General features: G+C 46.3%; 3 protein-coding genes across 3 annotated transcripts; 1 reads left to right on the forward strand and 2 right to left on the reverse strand.

The window, feature by feature from the left end:
- Positions 1 to 1611: 1611 nt before the first annotated feature.
- LOC127774230 (1-aminocyclopropane-1-carboxylate oxidase 1-like) lies at positions 1612 to 3153 on the reverse strand. The gene is made up of 3 exons (XM_052300487.1): positions 3123 to 3153; positions 2668 to 2774; positions 1612 to 1857 (listed from the first exon to the last, which is right to left on the reverse strand). Exons 1-3 carry the CDS (start codon positions 3151 to 3153, stop codon positions 1612 to 1614), a joined length of 384 nt encoding a protein of 127 aa, XP_052156447.1.
- Positions 3154 to 3717: 564 nt separating this feature from the next.
- On the reverse strand, positions 3718 to 5580 carry LOC127773006 (cytochrome P450 71A1-like). Its single transcript, XM_052299016.1, has one exon. It carries the CDS (start codon positions 5557 to 5559, stop codon positions 3928 to 3930), a length of 1632 nt encoding a protein of 543 aa, XP_052154976.1. The 5' UTR covers positions 5560 to 5580; the 3' UTR covers positions 3718 to 3927.
- A 9814-nt stretch (positions 5581 to 15394) lies between these two features.
- LOC127774897 (copper transporter 2) lies at positions 15395 to 16236 on the forward strand. Its single transcript, XM_052301186.1, has one exon. The coding sequence runs from the start codon at positions 15439 to 15441 to the stop codon at positions 15892 to 15894; it is 456 nt and encodes a 151-aa protein (XP_052157146.1). The 5' UTR covers positions 15395 to 15438; the 3' UTR covers positions 15895 to 16236.
- The last annotated feature ends 2240 nt before the right edge of the window (positions 16237 to 18476 follow it).

Raw genomic sequence — 18476 nt, forward strand, 5'->3', positions numbered from 1 at the left:
CCAAGTCTGAAATTCGTCCCTAAACCGAAATACCAGATATAACGGGTTGAATCCAACGCGAACAGCGGGCCGTGCATGATGTCGGAGTAGCTGGAGAAGGAGAGGGAGATGTTTCGGCTAGCGGTGGGCAGTGGAGAGAACGGTGCTGACATGATAGAGTAAGAAGGGTTGGTTGCTGACATGTGGGTCCCACTCACTACATCAGCCAAAACTAGCCACTATATCATCAAGGGACCAAAGTTGACATGGTGTTATGAGTTGAGAGGTAGGTTATACCCGGTATTTCGGTTTAGGTTCAGACACAGCAATAAATTGAGGGACCTAAACTGAACTTATTCCTTCCCAGATTAATACAACCCATCAACGCATATTACGATCCTTTTCTGGCTATGCACGCAGAATGCATACATGAGTTATTATATTTGGGCGTCCATTTATTTGGTACGGAGGAAGACTGATATATTAGCACAGCCCATTTCAGAGATGACCAGGAAACAGGAATAAGTTCGTCCGAGGTTTCTTAACTTGTCAACCGATCCGATTTTCATCTCAACCGAAAAACCACATACAACATGTCTCTCAACTGTCAACCAGTTCAATATAGGTCCCAAGGCAGTTTGAACGGTGGTTTCAGCTGACATAACGCCTACGTGGCTAAGGCTGCGTTTAGTTCCCTTCAAACTTCCAAAAATTCCGTCACATGAAGTGTTTGAACATATGCATTGAGCATTAAATGTGGATAAAAAAACAATTGCACAATTTGCATGTAAATTGCGAGACGAATCTTTTGAGCCTAATTACATCATGATTTGACAATGTAATGTTACAGTAAATATTTACTAATGACAGATTAATTAGGCTTAATAAATTCGTCTCGCAGTTTACAGGCAGAATCTGTAATTTGTTTTGTTATTAGTCTGTGTTTAATACTTTAAATGTGTGTCCATATACTAAAAATATTTGGCGCACGAACAAAACACGGCCTAATTTTACTCGGTGTTCATTATATGAACTTATTCGGTTATTCCCCAGGAATATCAACTAAATTTCCAGCCCATTTCGGGTCTCGTTACTCGTTTGGCATGGGCTAAATCCAGGTTTATTTCCATTGGTAGGCCGTGATTTGGCTCATGCCAATTAGGAATAAGTTCATCTGAGGTCCCTTAACTTGTCAACGAATCCGATTTTCATCTCTCAACCGAAAAATCAGACACAACGGGTCTTATTAAAACCGGTGCAGATTAGGTCCCTCGGTGGTTTTGAGGACGGTTTTCGTTGATGTGACGCCTACGTGGCTAATTTGACTCGGTCTTCATCTGACGTGGCATTGACGTGGCACTTACGTGGCAATTCGATCTAAGAAAAACAATATACCCCATGGGACCTACATGTCAGTTTAACATGCATTAATAAAAAATGTGGGGGCCGTGTGGGCCCCACGTGTCACTCTATCACTCTTCTTCTCCTCTCTGGGACTCTGAGCAAGCCGGCCGACGGGTCACGCCACGCACGACGGCGTCGAGCCCGGGGGCGGACCAGGGCGAGGGGACAAGCTCAACCTCGGCGACGGCCACGCGGTCGACCCTGGCCGGGAAGGACCCCGTCACGGCATCACCGAGTGCCGCGGCGTCGAGCTCCATCCCGCGTGCCGACGAACGGCGGCGCGAAGGCGTCCCTAACGCGGTCAGTGTCACTGAGGCCCAGGTTGGTGCTGATGCAGCCGGCCCGCAACTCGGCGAGGGAGACCGCCTGCGCGATGTACGTGTCCAGGGACTCCCTCGCCGCCGGCGGGATGTCCGGGAAGTCGGCGGCGTTGTTCTTGGGGCGGTGCTGGACGAAGTAGGTGGCCTCCCAGTCCTGATGAGACCATCAAAGTTCCATCTATCTCTATCGATGCTTCTACATGTTTGCATAATAGCTCATCTAGGAGTATTGTTCAGGTTGGATCTTTCTTTTGTACCGTGCAACAACAAAAGAAAGGAGAAGGCCTAGCTGCGAGCAGTACTTTTATAGGTTAATTAAGGTAAGTGTTATTAGCGGCATCGTTACCATTAATCACATAATTAGATTACTTTTTATTTGTTTGTTTGGGCCTGCTCGAGTAGGACTTTGGTCCTGTATTGCCTGCGTGCAATATAAAAGCCCAATGTGGCCTGTAATGAGAGTTGGTTTTTGCTTTTGGTGAAGTCGTCTAGGGTTTATTCCTGTCGAACTGGAGGATGGCGATCCCATCCTGTTGATTTGCCGCTGCCGCCGTGAGGTGTGGAGGGAGCACACGTCCAGGATACTTCTCCAGGGAGTGTTGCTTGGAGTCAGGTTTGGTTCCATCTTCTCTGATCGCGTGTGTTGCCACACGGGTGGAGTTGCAGATCGTTGATCCGTATCAGTGCTTTAAAACTACTATCTGGTATTGCTGTTTGTTTTGAGAGACAAAATCAATTCACTGCGACGCTCATATACATACTGCCGGTTAATATCGTTCTTACTGCTTTGGTCTGCTCATTTGCTTAAGTTGGAAAAATAATCTGGTTGGGTTATTCAGTTGTTGGTCTGCTCATTTGTTTAAGTTGGAAAAATAATCTGGTTGAGTTATTCAGTTGTTGGTACCGTGAAAGAGAGGGAAAATCAGGGCATTCACCGCCGGGTGCTCATCAAGTCCCAGTCGACCTGATCGGCGAGGGCGTCGTCGTCGTCGTCCTTGTTCAGCTGGAGGTTCTTGGCGAGGTCGGAGGCGTATAACTTGTTCTCGAGATGCTCGTCGTAGTGGCGAGCCCCTTGAGATCAATCACCGGAATCTCCATCTCTCCCAAGGCTAGCTAGCTACTTCTACTTGTACGTGTACTACTGCTGATGATGAGCCAACTTATATGCAACAAGAAGATGATTTGCTTCCGATGAGCGAGTGGCATGCAGCTGGGCAGCGAGAGGCGAGGAGGCCGGCAGCGAGCACACGCGAAGAGGGAGGAGGTGGGGAGGCCGACGCGAGCACACGGGGAGAGGGAGGCGGCGGCGCGGGAGCAGGCCGGGGCACCGAGTCCACTGAGTCCACCGCCGCTATGTAGCCCCTTCTCCCATGTCGCCCGCGCTGCCGCGTCGCCCCTTCTCCCGCATCGCCGCGTCACCTGTCGATGGCCGCCGGCCACCGGACTGCATTCTCTCCCCTCTCCTCTCTCTCAGACGCGACGGAGAGGGAGCGGCGCATGGCGGCACTGGCGGGAGAGGATACCGTCGAGGTCGAAGGGCCGCCCGGAGGACGGTGGAAACGGGGGCAGGGGCCACGATGGTGAGGGCACGCCGGCCTCGGGCCACCACGCCTCTGCCGGCGCGGTGCCGCCGACGTCGCCGTCGCACCCCGGCACGGCGGGAGATGAAGCGAGGGAAGATGGGGAGAGGAGAGGGGGAGAGAGATGAAGAGAGGGAGATGGGTGAGAATGACATGTGGGGTCTACGTGGGCCCCTACCATTTTTTTATTAATGCGTGCGAAACTGACATGTGGGTCCTACGGGGTTTATTCTTTAGATCGAATTGCCACGTAAGCGCCACGTCAATGCCACGTCAGATGAAGACCGAGTCAAATTAGCCACGTAGGCGCCATGTCAGCCAAAACCGCCCTCAAAACCGCCGAGGGACCTAATCTGCACCGGTTTTAATAGTTGAGGAACTCGTTGCGTCTGGATTTTCGGTTGAGGGACGAAAATCGGATTCGTTGACAAGTTAAAGGGAACTCTGATGAATTTATTCCTGCCAAAATTACTGTACACACATGAACTTGCAAACTAGAACCAAGATGGGCTGGACAAAAAGCTCCCAGCGATTAACACACGCGATTCGGCCCATTATTTATTTATTCCTAAATTAACACAGTCCACGCGGTCTCCCGTCCCCCAGACCAAAAAAAAAAAAAACACACAGATCACACTATTCGGCTACTTCTTGTCGTCTTCTGACCCGACCGGCTTGGCGACGAGCCGGAGAGGGATCCGCCGCCGCACGGTGAATCCCGGGTCGTCGGACATGTCGAGCTCCCCGGGCGGCGGGATCTCCCAGTCGAAGAGGCGGACCAGGCTGGCCAGCGCGAGCTCGACGGTGGCGAGCGCGAACTGCATCCCGGGGCACACGCGCCGCCCGGCGCCGAACGGGACGAGCTGGAAGTGGCCGCCCCTCAGGTCCACCGCCTCCGCCTCGCCGCCCCCCGGTAAGAACCTCTCCGGGCGGAACTCCTCCGGCGAGCTCCAGGCGCCCGCGTCGCGGTGGATGGCCCACGCGTTGACGAACACGCGGGTGCCCCCGGCGACGTGGTACCCCAGCACGGTGGCGTCGTCGTCGGTGTCCCGCGCGCACTCGCGCGGGACGAGCAGTGGCACCGGCGGGTGGAGCCGGAGCGTCTCCTTCACCACGGCCTTGAGGTAGGGCGTGGCGGCGGTGGTCGCGCCGCCGCCGCGGCGCACCTCGTCCTGCAGCTTCCGCATCGCCGCCGGGTTCTTGACGAGCTCCGACATGGCCCACTCCAGCGTGATGAACGACGTGTCCGTCCCCGCCGCGAACATGTCCTGCAAGAGCGACTTGATGATGTCCCTCGTGAGCTTGAAGCTCCCATCATGGCGTTGGCTCTCCTCCTGCAGCGCGAGCAGCACGTCGACGAAGTCCTCCTCCCTGTGCTCTTCGCCGCCGCCATCGTCTCCGCCGCGTAGCCTCGCCTCGTGCTCCGCGATCACCTCCTCGAGCAGCTCGTCCCACCGCCGGAGGTTCCTGCACGCCCTCGCGGCGAACCCGGAGAGGAACGCGTCGGCCCACGCCAGCGCCGGGAAGTAGTCGCCGACGCAGAACCCGCCGAGCAGCGTCGCGTTCTCCTCGATGAGCTCCCGGAACAGCTCGCTCCTCCCTTCGTCCTCCCGGGAGAGCCTCCCGGACACCGCCCGGCAGATCACGGCGTTGGTGAACGCGTACAGCGCCTTGCTCACGTCCACCGCCGCCGCGGCCGCTTCGGTCCTGATGGCGTTGACGAGGAGCGCGACCTCCTGCTCCCTCATGGGGCCGTAGCGGTGGGAGCGGGCGGCGCTGAGGACGTGCTCGGAGCAGAGGCGGCGGGCGTGGCGCCAGTGCTCGCCGTAGGGCGCGAAGACGAGATCCTTGAACCCGTAGGTGAGGATCTCCGCCGTGCGGAAGTAGGGCCGCGTCGCGAACACGTGGTCGTGCTCGCGCATGACCGCGGCGGCGGCGGCCGGCGACGAGGCCACGAGCGCGGTGACATGGCCGAGGCGGAGGCGCAGCAGGTGAGGCGCGCCGGTGGCCGCGGCGAGCGCGCGCAGGGCGCGGTGAGGCAGCGCGCCCACCTGGTGCAGGTTGCCGATGACGGGCAGTCCCCGAGGAGCCGGAGCGAGACGCCGCCGCGCGTTCCCGCCGGAGCGGAGCACGCCGCCGGTGAGGTAGAGGAAGCCGAGGAGGAGGAAGGGGAGGAGGAGGAGCACGGTTGAGAGCTCGATCTCCATGGCTGTCGCTGCAGATCTTGCAGAGCGCGCACTCGTTTCTTTGATTTTTTCCGAACTGAAACTCAACATCGACGTGATGACAGTAGGGCCCTGTTTATTTCACAAATATAACTTTTTCACTATGTCATATCAAATGTTTGGACATATGTATAGTGTTAAATATAGAAAAAAATTAATTACACAGATTACGTGTAATTGCAAGACGAATCTTTTAATCCTAATTGTGTTATGATTTGATAATATGGTGCCATAGTAAACATTTGCTAACGATGGATTAAATAGGATTAATAAATTCATCACATTGTTTCCTGGCGGAATTTATTATTAGTCTATGTTTAACACTTTAAATGTGTGTCCGTATATCTGATGTGACACGTCAAAAATTTTCGTTCGCGAACTAAACATGGCCTTGGCTCTAAGTGCCCACTCCTCATGCCCAAAATATATAAAGGATTTTTACGAGATGTGATACATTTTAAAACTACGAATCTGAATATATCACATTATTAGTATTAGGATGTCACCTCCAACTAAAATCCAAAAGTTTTGTCATTGCCGTCATTTTCTTATTACTAGTAGTAGATGTTTGCCTTATCTTATGGAGTACTCCTCCGTATTTATTTGGCTTTTGGAGATTTTGCGCAGAGGATTTGACATGTACTCCGTATGTAGTCGTCATTAGGTCACTGACTCACTGGAGATCGACCAGTTGGCTCTCCATCTGTTCTGTAGGCGGCTATGCGCCTATGCCTCATAATTTTTGTGGTCGTATAATATGCAGTTGTATTTGAGTTATTCATAAGATTTTGTAAATAAAATGTTGTGTATCTTTAAACATCCGTAAGACCGCGTCTCATTTGATTTAGATATTAAGTATATTATTGCTACTCCTTCTATTTTATATTATAAGTTATTTTTCCTTTTTCCTAGTCAATCTGTTTTTAAGTTTGATCAAGCTTACATAATATTCCCTCCTTCCAAAAGTTTATGTCCTATTCCATTGTTTGGTCTTTTCAAAAGTCTAAGTTCTATTTGTAGTCACTATGTGCCATATTAATTTTTTTATCGGAACCTAAGAAATCATTTTAGCACTTATTGGTTGCATGTTCACTAGTTTATCACATGAATGAATTAACTACACCTTAGTTTTGGTAAAAAGAAATATAACTTAGACTTTTGGAAGGAGTGAGTAATATAGTACTAGTATTTTACTATTTTTAACACAAAATAAACATACTATCAAAATATACTCAACATTAAATTTAATGAAACTAATTTAATATTTTAGATATTGCTAAATTTTTCTATAAATTAGATCAAACTTAACTAGAAAAAAAGTCAAGCCACTTATAATATAAAATAGAGGGAGTACTTAAAAAAATTATCTACTTGATTATAGGGTAAATTAAAAATTATCTACTTGATTATAGGGTAAATTAAATATTTTTAAAAAATAAATATTACAAATAGTTTAAAATAAATAGTCTAATGAATGCAATGGAAGAAAATATTCAAAATATTCATGGAACGAACAATCTATTTCAATAATGAGAAGAGTTGGAGTTAAGTGTTCAATTGGTCTCGTATAATTATGTGTATAAATATTAGATTTGAGGATAATTAACTACCGTTTTAATTTTATATTAACAAATGTTATTGCCTTTCGACAGAATCCACCACTTGAGTTGCAAGGAACACGTATGATGGAAATGAATTCTAATATCTCGAGGAGATGTCTTCTTATTCTTGTATGTCTTCCAAACAGTTATAATTTCTTTAAAAAATTAACAATATAAATTAATGTGTAATATATTATTTTAACATGCAAGTTTAAATTTGATCTTCACAAGTTCTAAAAAAACATATTAAACTCACAATTATTTTTTTAACTTGTAAAGTTAAACTTAAACTTGTATATTTACGTAGTAATGTACCACATATTAATTTAGATTTTTTATGTTTTTATAATTATGTAGATGATACGAAAGAAACGTCTCCTCGAACGATTAAAAGGTTTCATGGTTCTGAAAGAGAAAACAAAAGAAGCAGCCAGTAAAGCGTAGCTGACTTAAGAAATAAAGTATACTTCTGCTATATTATCGTGTTAAGCAAGACCTGTAAACAAATTTAGTGTCAGCATCACCTTTTAAGGTCTGTGACCTGAGTTTTTTTCATTTTAGCTTCAGAAGGATTAAAGAATGATTTGGGGCAGACTTTATAGGGACTGTTTAAATCCCACCCCAAAACTTTACACCCTATCACGTCGAATATTTGGACATATGCATGGTGTATTAAAAGACAAATCCTGATTTCCGTATCCAACGTTTGACCGTCCGTCTTATTTGATAAAATTATGAAAAAAATTAAAAAGATAAGTCATGTATAAAGTATTAATCATATTTTATCATCTAACAACAATGAAAATACTAATTATAGAAAAATTTCATATAAGACAGACAGTCAAACGTTGGCACGGGAACACACGGTTTGCCTTTTTTGGGATGGAGGGAGTATAGTCTAAAAGAATAACTAATTATTTAGATTGCGACTACTCTGCGAGACGAATCTTTTAAACCTAATTTGACAATGTAGTGCTAGAGTAAAACATTTGCTAATAATGAATTAATTAGGCTTAATAAATTCATCTCGTGATTTACTGATGGATATTATAATTAGTTTTTTTAGTACATAAATACCTCTATATAACACCCTCATATAATAATTAAGGTGACACGCTCAAACTTTCCACCCAATCAACAAACCCATACCGGAGGGCTGGAGCCATGGCTGTCGACTGTCGTCACTCATGACGCTGAGTGCAGGTTCGTTTCTTCGATTTTTCTGGAGCTCAGAGGTGATGGCAGCAGGTGGCAAGCCATTGCCGTCGAGTACATAATTTTCCTTAGCTTATCTCTTTGTCCTTTGGAGTTTTTGCACAGAGGATTGACACGTAGATAGTCGTCCATGTCACTTGAGATCGGGTTGTTGACTTCCAATAGTTTTGTCGGGGCAGTACCGGCTACAATCAGTGGTACACAGAGAACAAAATGCGCAGGAGTCGTGTCACATGTTACAGCTGATCAGGAGTATGTTGTTTGCGCAGGGATAATTATTTTCCGTTGCTTTCAAAAAAAAATTCATGGCTTATGAGCTGTAGAGCCATGCTGATGGCGTCATTACGCAGAAGACAAGCATCGCTTTATTTTCTCGACAAATATACTCTATTTTTTATTCTAGAGAGATTTTAGCTTTAAGTGATGAATACTACTAGTTACTCCATCCGTCCCAGAATATAAAGAGTTTTAGACTTGAACACGGTTATTAAGAAAACAACTAGAAGTGAATAGTGGAGGGTTGTGATTGGATGAGTAGTAGAAGTAGGTGAGAAAAGTAAATGGTGGAGGGTTGTGATTAGTTGGGAAGAGAATATTGGTGGAGAAATTGCTATATTTCGAGACAAATCCTTATAGTTAAAAGTTGTTATATTTTGGGACGGATAGAGTAATAATAGTAACTCTATCTTAATATATAGCAATATAGTATTAAATGGGATATATTTTTGTAATAGAAATCTGGACCGAACTTATCTATCAATATTAGTAGTAACGAGATATACCTCATTTGATATTAGGTTGTTTCATTTTTGGTCCATGAGATGGATGTTTGATGGGAAAAGTTTTTTATCTACTGGGGTAGACAGCTGCACACCACACGATAAGTGATTCGTGCGTACACCCGACCACTTCCCGGTATTTCCCAACTTGCCCGTATTTTGCCCATTTGTTAGCAGACCATGGAAATACTGTCATGCTTGAGATCACGACTATAATATTTACATAACATGAAGATCATTGATATCAGGGTATATGTAAGATTGAGGTAAAAAAGATAGAGACAATGATTTTTATACAGGTTTGGGCCCCTTCACAGGAAGGTACCGACCCTACTCCTCTTGGCCGTAGTCTGTGTTTTTCTTTATTCATCTGAATCACACTAAGTACAATATTTGGGATAACCTATCTAGATGTCGTTGACTTGGCGGCATGGATCACCAACACATAGTCAACGACAGGGTAGTTTTACTCCTCGAGTATGAACTCGTCGAGATTAGAGATGGCGCTAGATCTCTCTTGTCGGCCTCCGCAGGCACCAGATTGAGTCTGTTTAGTCTTATCACTGATATCAATGTCTGGTGGCGTGTGTTGGTGTCTATTCTGACTTGTGTGTGTGTTCCCTCTCTCCCTCTATGGGTCTTGTATTTATACCCATAGATGTTCCCTTGTACAAGTAGTATTAAGAAGACCAATATAGATACAATCCGAGTAGTCCTTGTCGTTTTCATATAGAACTCTACTCGTACTTCCTTATCCGGAACTCCTTCTATATATGAGGTACGATTCCGTATAAGATTTGGTATATGGTGGGCCCCGCTGAGCTTAGTCGATTACTATTGGGTACGTGGTATCCATAACCATGACAAATACGACTTTATACGCGGATCCTACCTCGTACAATCGCACTGGTGTTCATGGGGGCATACTTCTCCCTCCTCTTCTCCTCGCTGACGCCTCTTTCCCTATCACATCGCCCTCCGTAGTGCATCTTCCCATCCTAGACTACGCATATCCCTTCTTTCTATAAAGTTAAGGCCAAAAGCTCAAACCTCGTGCTTCCACGTCATCATCAAATAGTGAACCGTTGGATGAATATATTAGATTGCTTCTCAGAGGTTGGATGGAATGTAGCATAGAGCCCAACCCATCAGTCACCGGGTGAGTCTCTTCGCCTCCTCAGTGCCAAATGTAGCCCACATGAACACATTGGCCTATGTCCACACACATATACATGTATCCAGCCCGTCACTCCGTATAAAAGAGCTTTATGGCTGAACGCTCTTTCAGTTGACATGTGCTACCTAAATTATCTACAAATTTTTGATAGGGCTGCTAAAAAGAATTTCTCCAAGAAAGCTATTTGTTTCTTCTTGATATTATGCCTCTTATCATCTAACAAATTGATATTAACCAAGTCCCACAGCAACGTGTGGGGCATCCTCTCGTTGTATATACTCTTCGAATCCGCTAGGAATGCTGGCGTTATAGTTGGCCAAATGGGCCACCCGGCACAGCACGGCCCAGGCCCGGCCGTGCCTGGGCCGAGGCTAGTCGGGCTAGCACAGCCCGACCGACACGCTGGGCCGTGCCGTGCCAGCCCACGTGCTGCACACATGGCCCAGGTACGACCCAATACGACTCGGGCCGTGCCGGGATGGCCCGAAGGTACAACAGTCCATTGTGCTTGTCCATAGAATAAGTATATTTTTCATCCCTCAACTCTGTGGGCTGAGTTCATATGGCTAGAAATAAGTCTATTTTGTATTTCTCTTCTCTTTGGGCCTTATCTTATATGGTTATTTAAGTCTATTTTTCATCCCTGTACTTTGTGCTTGTCCACAGAATAAGTATATTTTTCATCCCTCAACTCTGTGGGCTGTGTTCATATGGCTGGAAATAAGTCTATTTTGTATTTCTCTTCTATTTGGGCCTTACCTTATATGGTTATTTAAGTCTATTTTTCATCCCTGTACTTTTTTTCTTCAATCATGCCGTGCCGGGCCAGCCCACCGTGCCGAGGGTGCAGCCCAGGCATGGCCCGACTGTCGGGCCAGGCCGGCACGGGCACGACCCCAGTCGGGCCGTGCTTGGGCCTGGCCAAAACGGCGTGTCTTGGCCCGGTCCACGGGCCTCGGGCCATATAGCCATCTATAGCTGGCGTGCTCTTCGCCAACCAGGAACGAAGGAACCACAACAGTGCACAAACAGTCCAACGATTGGTTAGTGACGATTTACCCATTTCAACATTTTGCTCCTCTCTTTCAATATTTTTCTCCTTTCTAGAAGGGTTTTTTGTTTTAAAGTGGCATAGTCCAGACAAATCCGTTTACCTGAAATCCATGTGTAACATCATCTCTCCTACTTTTTATCTGTAGCCAATTGAGTTAGGGAAGAGGAGGGTTTCGTGGGACGAACGTTCACGGCCTAGAACTACCAGGAGCAAGACGTGGGTGCCCCCCTTGAAGCTGACGAAGAGGATTGCGATTCGGTGGTTGATATCACGCTCGACAGGGGCGCCTTGGAGGCCCTAGTGAGAGATGTAAACCATGGTGTTGATGAAGATGAAGATGGAGCCACCAGGGTTGCTACAATGACAAGCTCAGTTAGGCATGCAGTCAAGATAATCACGAAGTTTGACGACTACAAAAGAGACGGCGGCTCGACGACGCCGTGTGCGTATTTTGCGCTTAGGTCCTTGCCGTCCCCTGCAATGCAATTTGCGCCCGACGAAAAAAGCATTTGGCTGGGTTTTTTTTGCATCTGGGTCTAGATGCAAAAAAACAAGCCAAATGCTTTTTTTTCAGCTCTGTTGATAACAGTTAAGAATTATTTATTGGTAAAACTTGTTAATAATGTTTTAAAAAATGTATTGAGGTCGGTTGTTTTGCAATTTCATATTTTAAGTAAGAGTTTATGGTGTAACTTATTCAACGTATTAGTGTATGAAATTGATATAGGCCTATCATAGTTTCGGTCGTAGAAACATTATATACACTTAAACAAGGAGAATTATGTCATGTATAGAAATAGTAGTAGAATTTGAACATGATACATCTGGTTCCATTGCAGTTACATATATAAGATTAGATTCGAACTAGGAGGGAGGTAGTGCAAGAGTTGAACACAACGATGATGTAGTAATAGGACAAGGAAGCATGACATTACAAATTTCAATAAGGTAAGTTGTCCGATAATAGCTAACCCCTACATGAGGATCCCTCTCCTCTCTCAAACTGCGCTTTAGTAACCCTGTATTCCTCTGATAGTTAAAGCTGCACCACACGGCTAGGTGGAGTTAGAACCCTTCTGGTGTCTATCCATTCTCTGTATTGACATCTCCTTGGTGGTTCCTGTCAAAAACGAATAGATGTGAAGCGAACAAAGTTAGTAAATGTTGGGAGAAAATAAGGATTCATGATAATCAAAATATTCTTACTATGAAATCGTCGTCTAGAATATTTGGACAAACAAAAAAACCTTCGACCCAAAGTCGTAGGCTTTATGGAACGAAGAACCTGACAATGATCATCGCATCTACATCTTGGACGGGCTTCCCATGGAGGGAGTGCCGTAGTTAGCACCCGCCAGTCGCACTGTTGTTCACGACGTTGTCGTTCGTAAGCCGCTTTTCTCTCCAAGTATTGCTCAGTACTTTCGGATGCGAAATACCAACGTCCTTATTGTAAACCAGTGGTTAGGTCGAGAACGGGATTTTCTGTATCGACCCACTCGATGTATCCGTAAGCCGTAGCGTGGGTCTGACGAATAGAGTAGTATGATAAAGAATAAAACAATTGCCCATATAAAATGAATAAGCATATGCAGATAATAAAATACCTTACGGTCATAGTTAGGGCACCTAAAAAAGTGTCTTCCTCGAATGTCAAGATTCATCGAAGCCATTAGTTGCCATCGGTCACCGCAAAGGCAAAGAGGCCGTTGGCACCAAGGTGGTAGCAGGTATGCACAAGGATCGCTATGCCAATTCGGATCCTCAACGCCCCAGCGTCTAGCCATTGCCGAAAGCTGGTGGGTTTTGTAATGAAACCAGTGAGAAAGAGAGTATTGAATGTGACCGAGTTATGAAAGATTGTGAGGCATCGCTCGTTATGGCGACTTATAAAGTCACAGTGATAACCTTGACATGTCTACATCGCAGGCCATGGTGGGTCAGCCTGATTGGCGCCGAAAGTAAGATTGGACGTATGCGGGCCATGGTGGGTCAGCCATTCCGCAGTCGTATCGCACGCGAATAAAGGAGGCTGCATCGGTATGGCAGAAAGCACTCAGGCATGCACCGAAAGGTATCGTGCTTTCGTAAAAAGTAACATCGAAGTTTAGGGATGCGAAACCCGAATAGCAACAACGTATTCATTCTACAAGCATACAGTACTAGCATGTAAAGTAAATAAATAAAGAGAAGTCTGCTCTACTGGCCTTGCCCCGCGCCGCGACCACGCTTGGTCCTCCGGGCCTGTGCTCGCACGTGGTCCTGGGAGTACGTGAAGCGATCCAGTGGCACAACACGGGTAGCACGAGTGTCTGGCGGCGGAGTAGAGGGCAACTGGTCCTGCGTCTGCACCGACTGGTCTGATGACGTCCTCTATCGAGTGCTGGAAGTCGAAGTCGCCGATGTCGAAGTGCAAGGTGGAAGCCCAACCGTACTCCGACGATGTCCTGGCATGGTCCAGTGGTGGACCTTGACTCGACGTGCCGGCTGCCTGTGACGAAGTCCCGGCATCCTACTAGAATTGCGCAGAGTGCGAGGCCGACGCAGTTGCCTGAGACGCTGACCTTGCAGCCTAGGAGAAGTGGGCGGCCTGTGTCGTACCGAACTGGGCGAAACCTATACATCGACAACAAGACCCTTGTAAGCTAACACATAAATTGCATGTAAATTGATTGTCGATATAGTGTTGTTTTTTTAGTACCTGTGGGGGGCACAATAGGAGGCATACTCGTGGAAGGCGGGGTGGTGAACGGTGCACGAAACCCTGAAGCAATCGGATCAATCGGTTCACATATATGTGTGGGGCATGTAAAAATAAACCTTAAATATACTTACCTCCGTGGGGAGGGGGAGTTAGCCTAGGAACGTGTGCAGCTGGACGAGGACCAGTCGGTCGGGGTGGCCGCTGTGGTGCTGCGTCTGCCTGAGCAACGTCGACAGGACGACAGGTGGACGCTCGGAGAACCGAGCGCACCGAGTCCAGTATCCGCGTGCACGTCGTCAGGTGCTCGTCTACAAGTACTGCAATCCCCTTGGTGTTACAATAAATTCTAACAGATCTACCCTAATCGGCCCGTAACGGACGTTTCCTGGGCCATGGTATAGTTGAAATATATGTTTGTTGGACATATCTGTCAACGAAATAACTAGATCATTCTTTCATGTAATAAATGCCCAAAATGTAATATCTTGTTATGTATGCTAATGTAATGGTACTCAACAACATTTAAAACTACAAAGACTACAGATCTACGTAGTTACGTATATCTAACAATACGCAGTTCTACAGTAGTACAACTAAAACCCTAGATAATATAATGCATTTATTCAAACAAAGTTTTAAAAAATACACTCTAGTTAATTAAATAGTCACATTATGATCTATGAATATTACCTGAAATCAGAGTCTCAAATCAGCAGGGCTTCGCCTTTTCTTCTCTTCTCCTTCCCCTCTCTTTTTTTTTCTCAGAGTAGAGGTGAGGCGAACTGAGGAGGGTGTGCAGGGCGGCAAGCCTTTTATAGGCTAGGAGGCCTGCCGCCCTAGCAGAGGGCGGCAAGGGGCCGCCTGCAAAATGGCAGGCCCCGGGCTGGCTTTTTTGCATGGAGGCCCCTAGCCGCCCAGGCAGTGGGCGGCAAGGGTGTTAGGTGCAAAAAAAAAAACTCATCTTTTTAAATCGGCCGTCACCCTTCGTCCCTTCTTCGTCTGCCACGTCAGCTTGCCGCTCAAGTATAGGGCGGCAGGGTCTATTTTTGTAATTTTTTCCGACGATAGATTATTTCTGTAAATATTTTAAAAAAATAAAAATGAAAAAAATTCTCTGGACATAATCCGTGGTTATCAGGCTGTGGGCCATCGGGCCGGTGCTCTTGAGGGCCGAAACCTCGCCGGCCCAGCGCGCGGCACCAATCGCCCGATGCGCAGCCGCACCTGCCCGCGTCGTACGGTGTACTGCCCATCTCCGCCATAGCGTCGTACGTACTACACGCGACGGTCGCGTATATACATGTACGTCGTACTCCCCCGAACGCCAAGAGCTAACCCATAGAGAGCAACATCGACATAAACTATCATCAGCTAGCTGCGACAGCGAGCTAGTAGAAGCCATGGACATGGGCGGCAATGGCATGGCGATGCCGCCGCCGCCGGCGCCGGTGAAGAAGGCGCGGTACATGCACATGACCTTCTTCTGGGGCAAGAACACGGAGGTGCTCTTCACCCTGTGGCCGGGCGCCAGGGGCGGCATGTACGCGCTCGCGATCCTCTTCATGTTCGCGCTGGCCGTGCTCCTCGAGTTCCGCGGCTACCGCGTGCTGGAGGCGCGCCTCGCCCGGCGGCGCGCGCCGCGGGCGGCCGCGGCGCTGCGCACGGCCGTCCACGCCGTGCGCGTCGGCGTCGCATACCTCATCATGCTCGCGCTCATGTCGTTCAACGGCGGGGTGTTCCTCGCGATCGTGGCGGGGCACGCTGCCGGCTTCCTGGCGTTCCGCGCCGGCCTGTGCGGCGGCGGGCCGGCGCCGCCGCTGGAGGAGGACCGCAAGAACGACCCCGTGTGCTGCTAGTATGGCTTAAGCTGTCTCGCTCGTCATGGTGTTCACGTGGCCTTTTCGCTTAATTTGTTGATGTTTTGTGTGTGTGCATATAGGTTTCAGGTGATTGAAATCTTTGAAATTTGGGTCGGATGATCGAGTTTGTTTGGTTGTTTTGTTTTTCTCTCGTAAGGTCTACAGATGTGACATGAAAGTTAATTTCTTGATGTCATCTTGGCTTGGAATCTATTACTAGTGGTGTCTGTCAAACTGTAATTGTATAGCATATGTCACTCATTTGATTGATGCTGCCTCCCGGCTTTAGTTTCAATTGTCTCAGATTGGTTATTATAGTGTACCTGCAAAACTGTTCTTCAATCCAAACTCGACTTGTTTGCATCTGGATTCAAGCATTCCTATGATACATGTTCAATATAGAGTGCTTTCTAGGTAGTGCTACTATTTCCTTTTCTCGTTTGGAAGATTTTCACATTTATATGGCTGCTCTAATTCACAACTGTTCTATACAAAGAGTTGAGCTGGTCAAAATTAAAATCTTAAAACAAAACACACGAGATTGAACCGATTAGCATACTCCAGAATTTCAAAACTGTTTGATCACCGAATACCCTCTTCCGAGTTTCGTCGATAATAGCGACTGCGGTTTGCTATTAATGTGAGTATTTCTATTTAAAGAGTAGGATCCACACTCGGTTACCAACGAAACCGGGCGGAATTCTTGAAATTTGTTAAAACTTGAATTATAGTTTTCATTTTAAAAATTTGATCATTTACCGAGCGGTTTCTTGATTCGTACTGGTCGAATAAGACTGATAACCTTGATAATGAATAGTTACCGTCCCACTTGTTAACCCTGCCCCGTTGAAGGTGGTTCTTTATTAACCTTTGTCGGAGCTCACTGTCAAGTGTCAACTTTCTGATGTTTTCTTACATTATCCACGGCTGTATTCTATGATAATGCACTACTAAACAACCCAAATAATGATTTTACCGTGCCCACTGAAAGCAGAATTAATCTATTTCATGGTGAGTGCGTCTCTGAACTCCTGGCTATGGATTGTAACCCTAATTCTGTGAGTTAATCAAGCTTCCTGGTTTTCCCAAAAAAAAAAAGAATTAATCTATTTCATCATATAATTGTACTACTTAATTGGGCTAAACACCTCGGTCACACGTCATGCGTGACAATTTTAAATCACCCCCATCCATTTTGCAGATTGGCAACTAATTGGTAAGTTGTGCTTCATTGCTTCAGACTTAAAATCTGCCCACTTGTAAATTCTTAAATACTGTGTTGATAATGGAAGCCTCCATAGGGAAAGTTTATTTTTTCTTTCCCATGGTACAAAGGATTTTCCCCATTGACATGCTGCATCCGACACGTTGAATCCTTCTATCTTCTGCTTCTCGCACTCTTGCAATTAGGGGTGAAAATGGTACGGAAATTTCCGAGATTTCTAATTTTCGAGATTTCCAGATGTTGTTTCTAGTTTGCACTGATCGTCAGTCGGTGTCGGTAACCGTCGGTCGGAAATCGAAATGGTAATAACTTTCAGAAATGGTAGCGAAAATGGGATGGATACAACTGTTTTGCTGGTAACCGTATTTGTACGATAACCTCCATCAAAATTATGAAAAAATTCTGAAAATTCCCTAGCGGGTCAGCCAGCCCAACCCATCGGAAGCCCATGAGTGGAGGAAACCTGGTAGGTTTGCAGCCCATTATAAAGGGGAAGTGATTAGGGAAAAGCATTGTTAACCCTAAGACGTGCCATATGAACTTTGCTGAACTTTGGTCTCCTCAACTTATTGATATTGAAATATTGTTGAACTTTGTTTATATTATTCGTCAAACTTATTATCATATCATTAATAATTATATAACGGTGTTATGTGGAGTGTAATGATGGAAGACTGAAGTTATAAAGTCATCTTCATGCATAGTTAAATATGTGCTATGCCACACTCCGCTCATTCTGACATGAACTTTTGACTTCTGACCAATATCAGTGGATTCCGTTTCGACTACCCCGTTTCCGATATTACCGATATCATTATTGTTTTCGGATCTATCGTTCCGATTCTATTTTCGAGAAAAAAACTGAAAATGAAAATGGCATACGTTTTTCCGACCGTTTTCATCCCTTCTCGCGAATACCTTCCATAGCTTGTCTAGGTGGGCGTGCCTTTTCATGGGCTTCACGCTCTCAACGTGGCCTAGCTATATCCAGCTGGAAAATGTCAAAGATTTCCTTAGTTCTAGGCAAACCAAAAATTCGCGGCTTCACCGCTGCGTCACGCGGTCACGGTATGGCCTGTTTTTACCCATGCAATGCAATGTTCAAACAAAGAAAATTACTAATTGGCTTCAAGATAAGGCCAACGAATCGTGCTTTATTTGTGATCTCTTATCAGATGAACCTCTGATGTATACGGGGGTTGAGTGACTTGTCTTGTGAACGGGATGTTCTTCCAATTTGAGCCATCTCAAAAAGAGGTAAGGTCAGAAAGCTGATCGGCTCCACGCCTCGACCCGACGACCAATATCTCAAAACATCGAGGATTGCAAGGGGCAACAATGACTACAGACAGCA

Source organism: Oryza glaberrima, chromosome 5 (genome assembly GCF_000147395.1).
Source record: "Oryza glaberrima chromosome 5, OglaRS2, whole genome shotgun sequence".
In the NCBI taxonomy this organism is placed as follows: domain Eukaryota; kingdom Viridiplantae; phylum Streptophyta; class Magnoliopsida; order Poales; family Poaceae; genus Oryza; species Oryza glaberrima.

Excerpts from the sequence above, each read along its gene's own strand:
- LOC127773006 (XM_052299016.1), bottom strand. The coding sequence starts at position 5,559 with ATGTTGAGTTTCAGTTCGGAAAAAATCAAAGAAACGAGTGCGCGCTCT.
- LOC127774897 (XM_052301186.1), top strand. The coding sequence starts at position 15,439 with ATGGACATGGGCGGCAATGGCATGGCGATGCCGCCGCCGCCGGCGCCG.
- LOC127774230 (XM_052300487.1), bottom strand. The coding sequence starts at position 3,153 with ATGCAGTCCGGTGGCCGGCGGCCATCGACAG. Across the intron at positions 2,775-3,122 it reads TGGCCGGCGGCCATCGACAG|GGGCTCGCCACTACGACGAG; the intron begins GTGACGCGGCGA and ends ATTGATCTCAAG. Across the intron at positions 1,858-2,667 it reads ACGACGCCCTCGCCGATCAG|GACTGGGAGGCCACCTACTT; the intron begins GTCGACTGGGAC and ends TGGTCTCATCAG.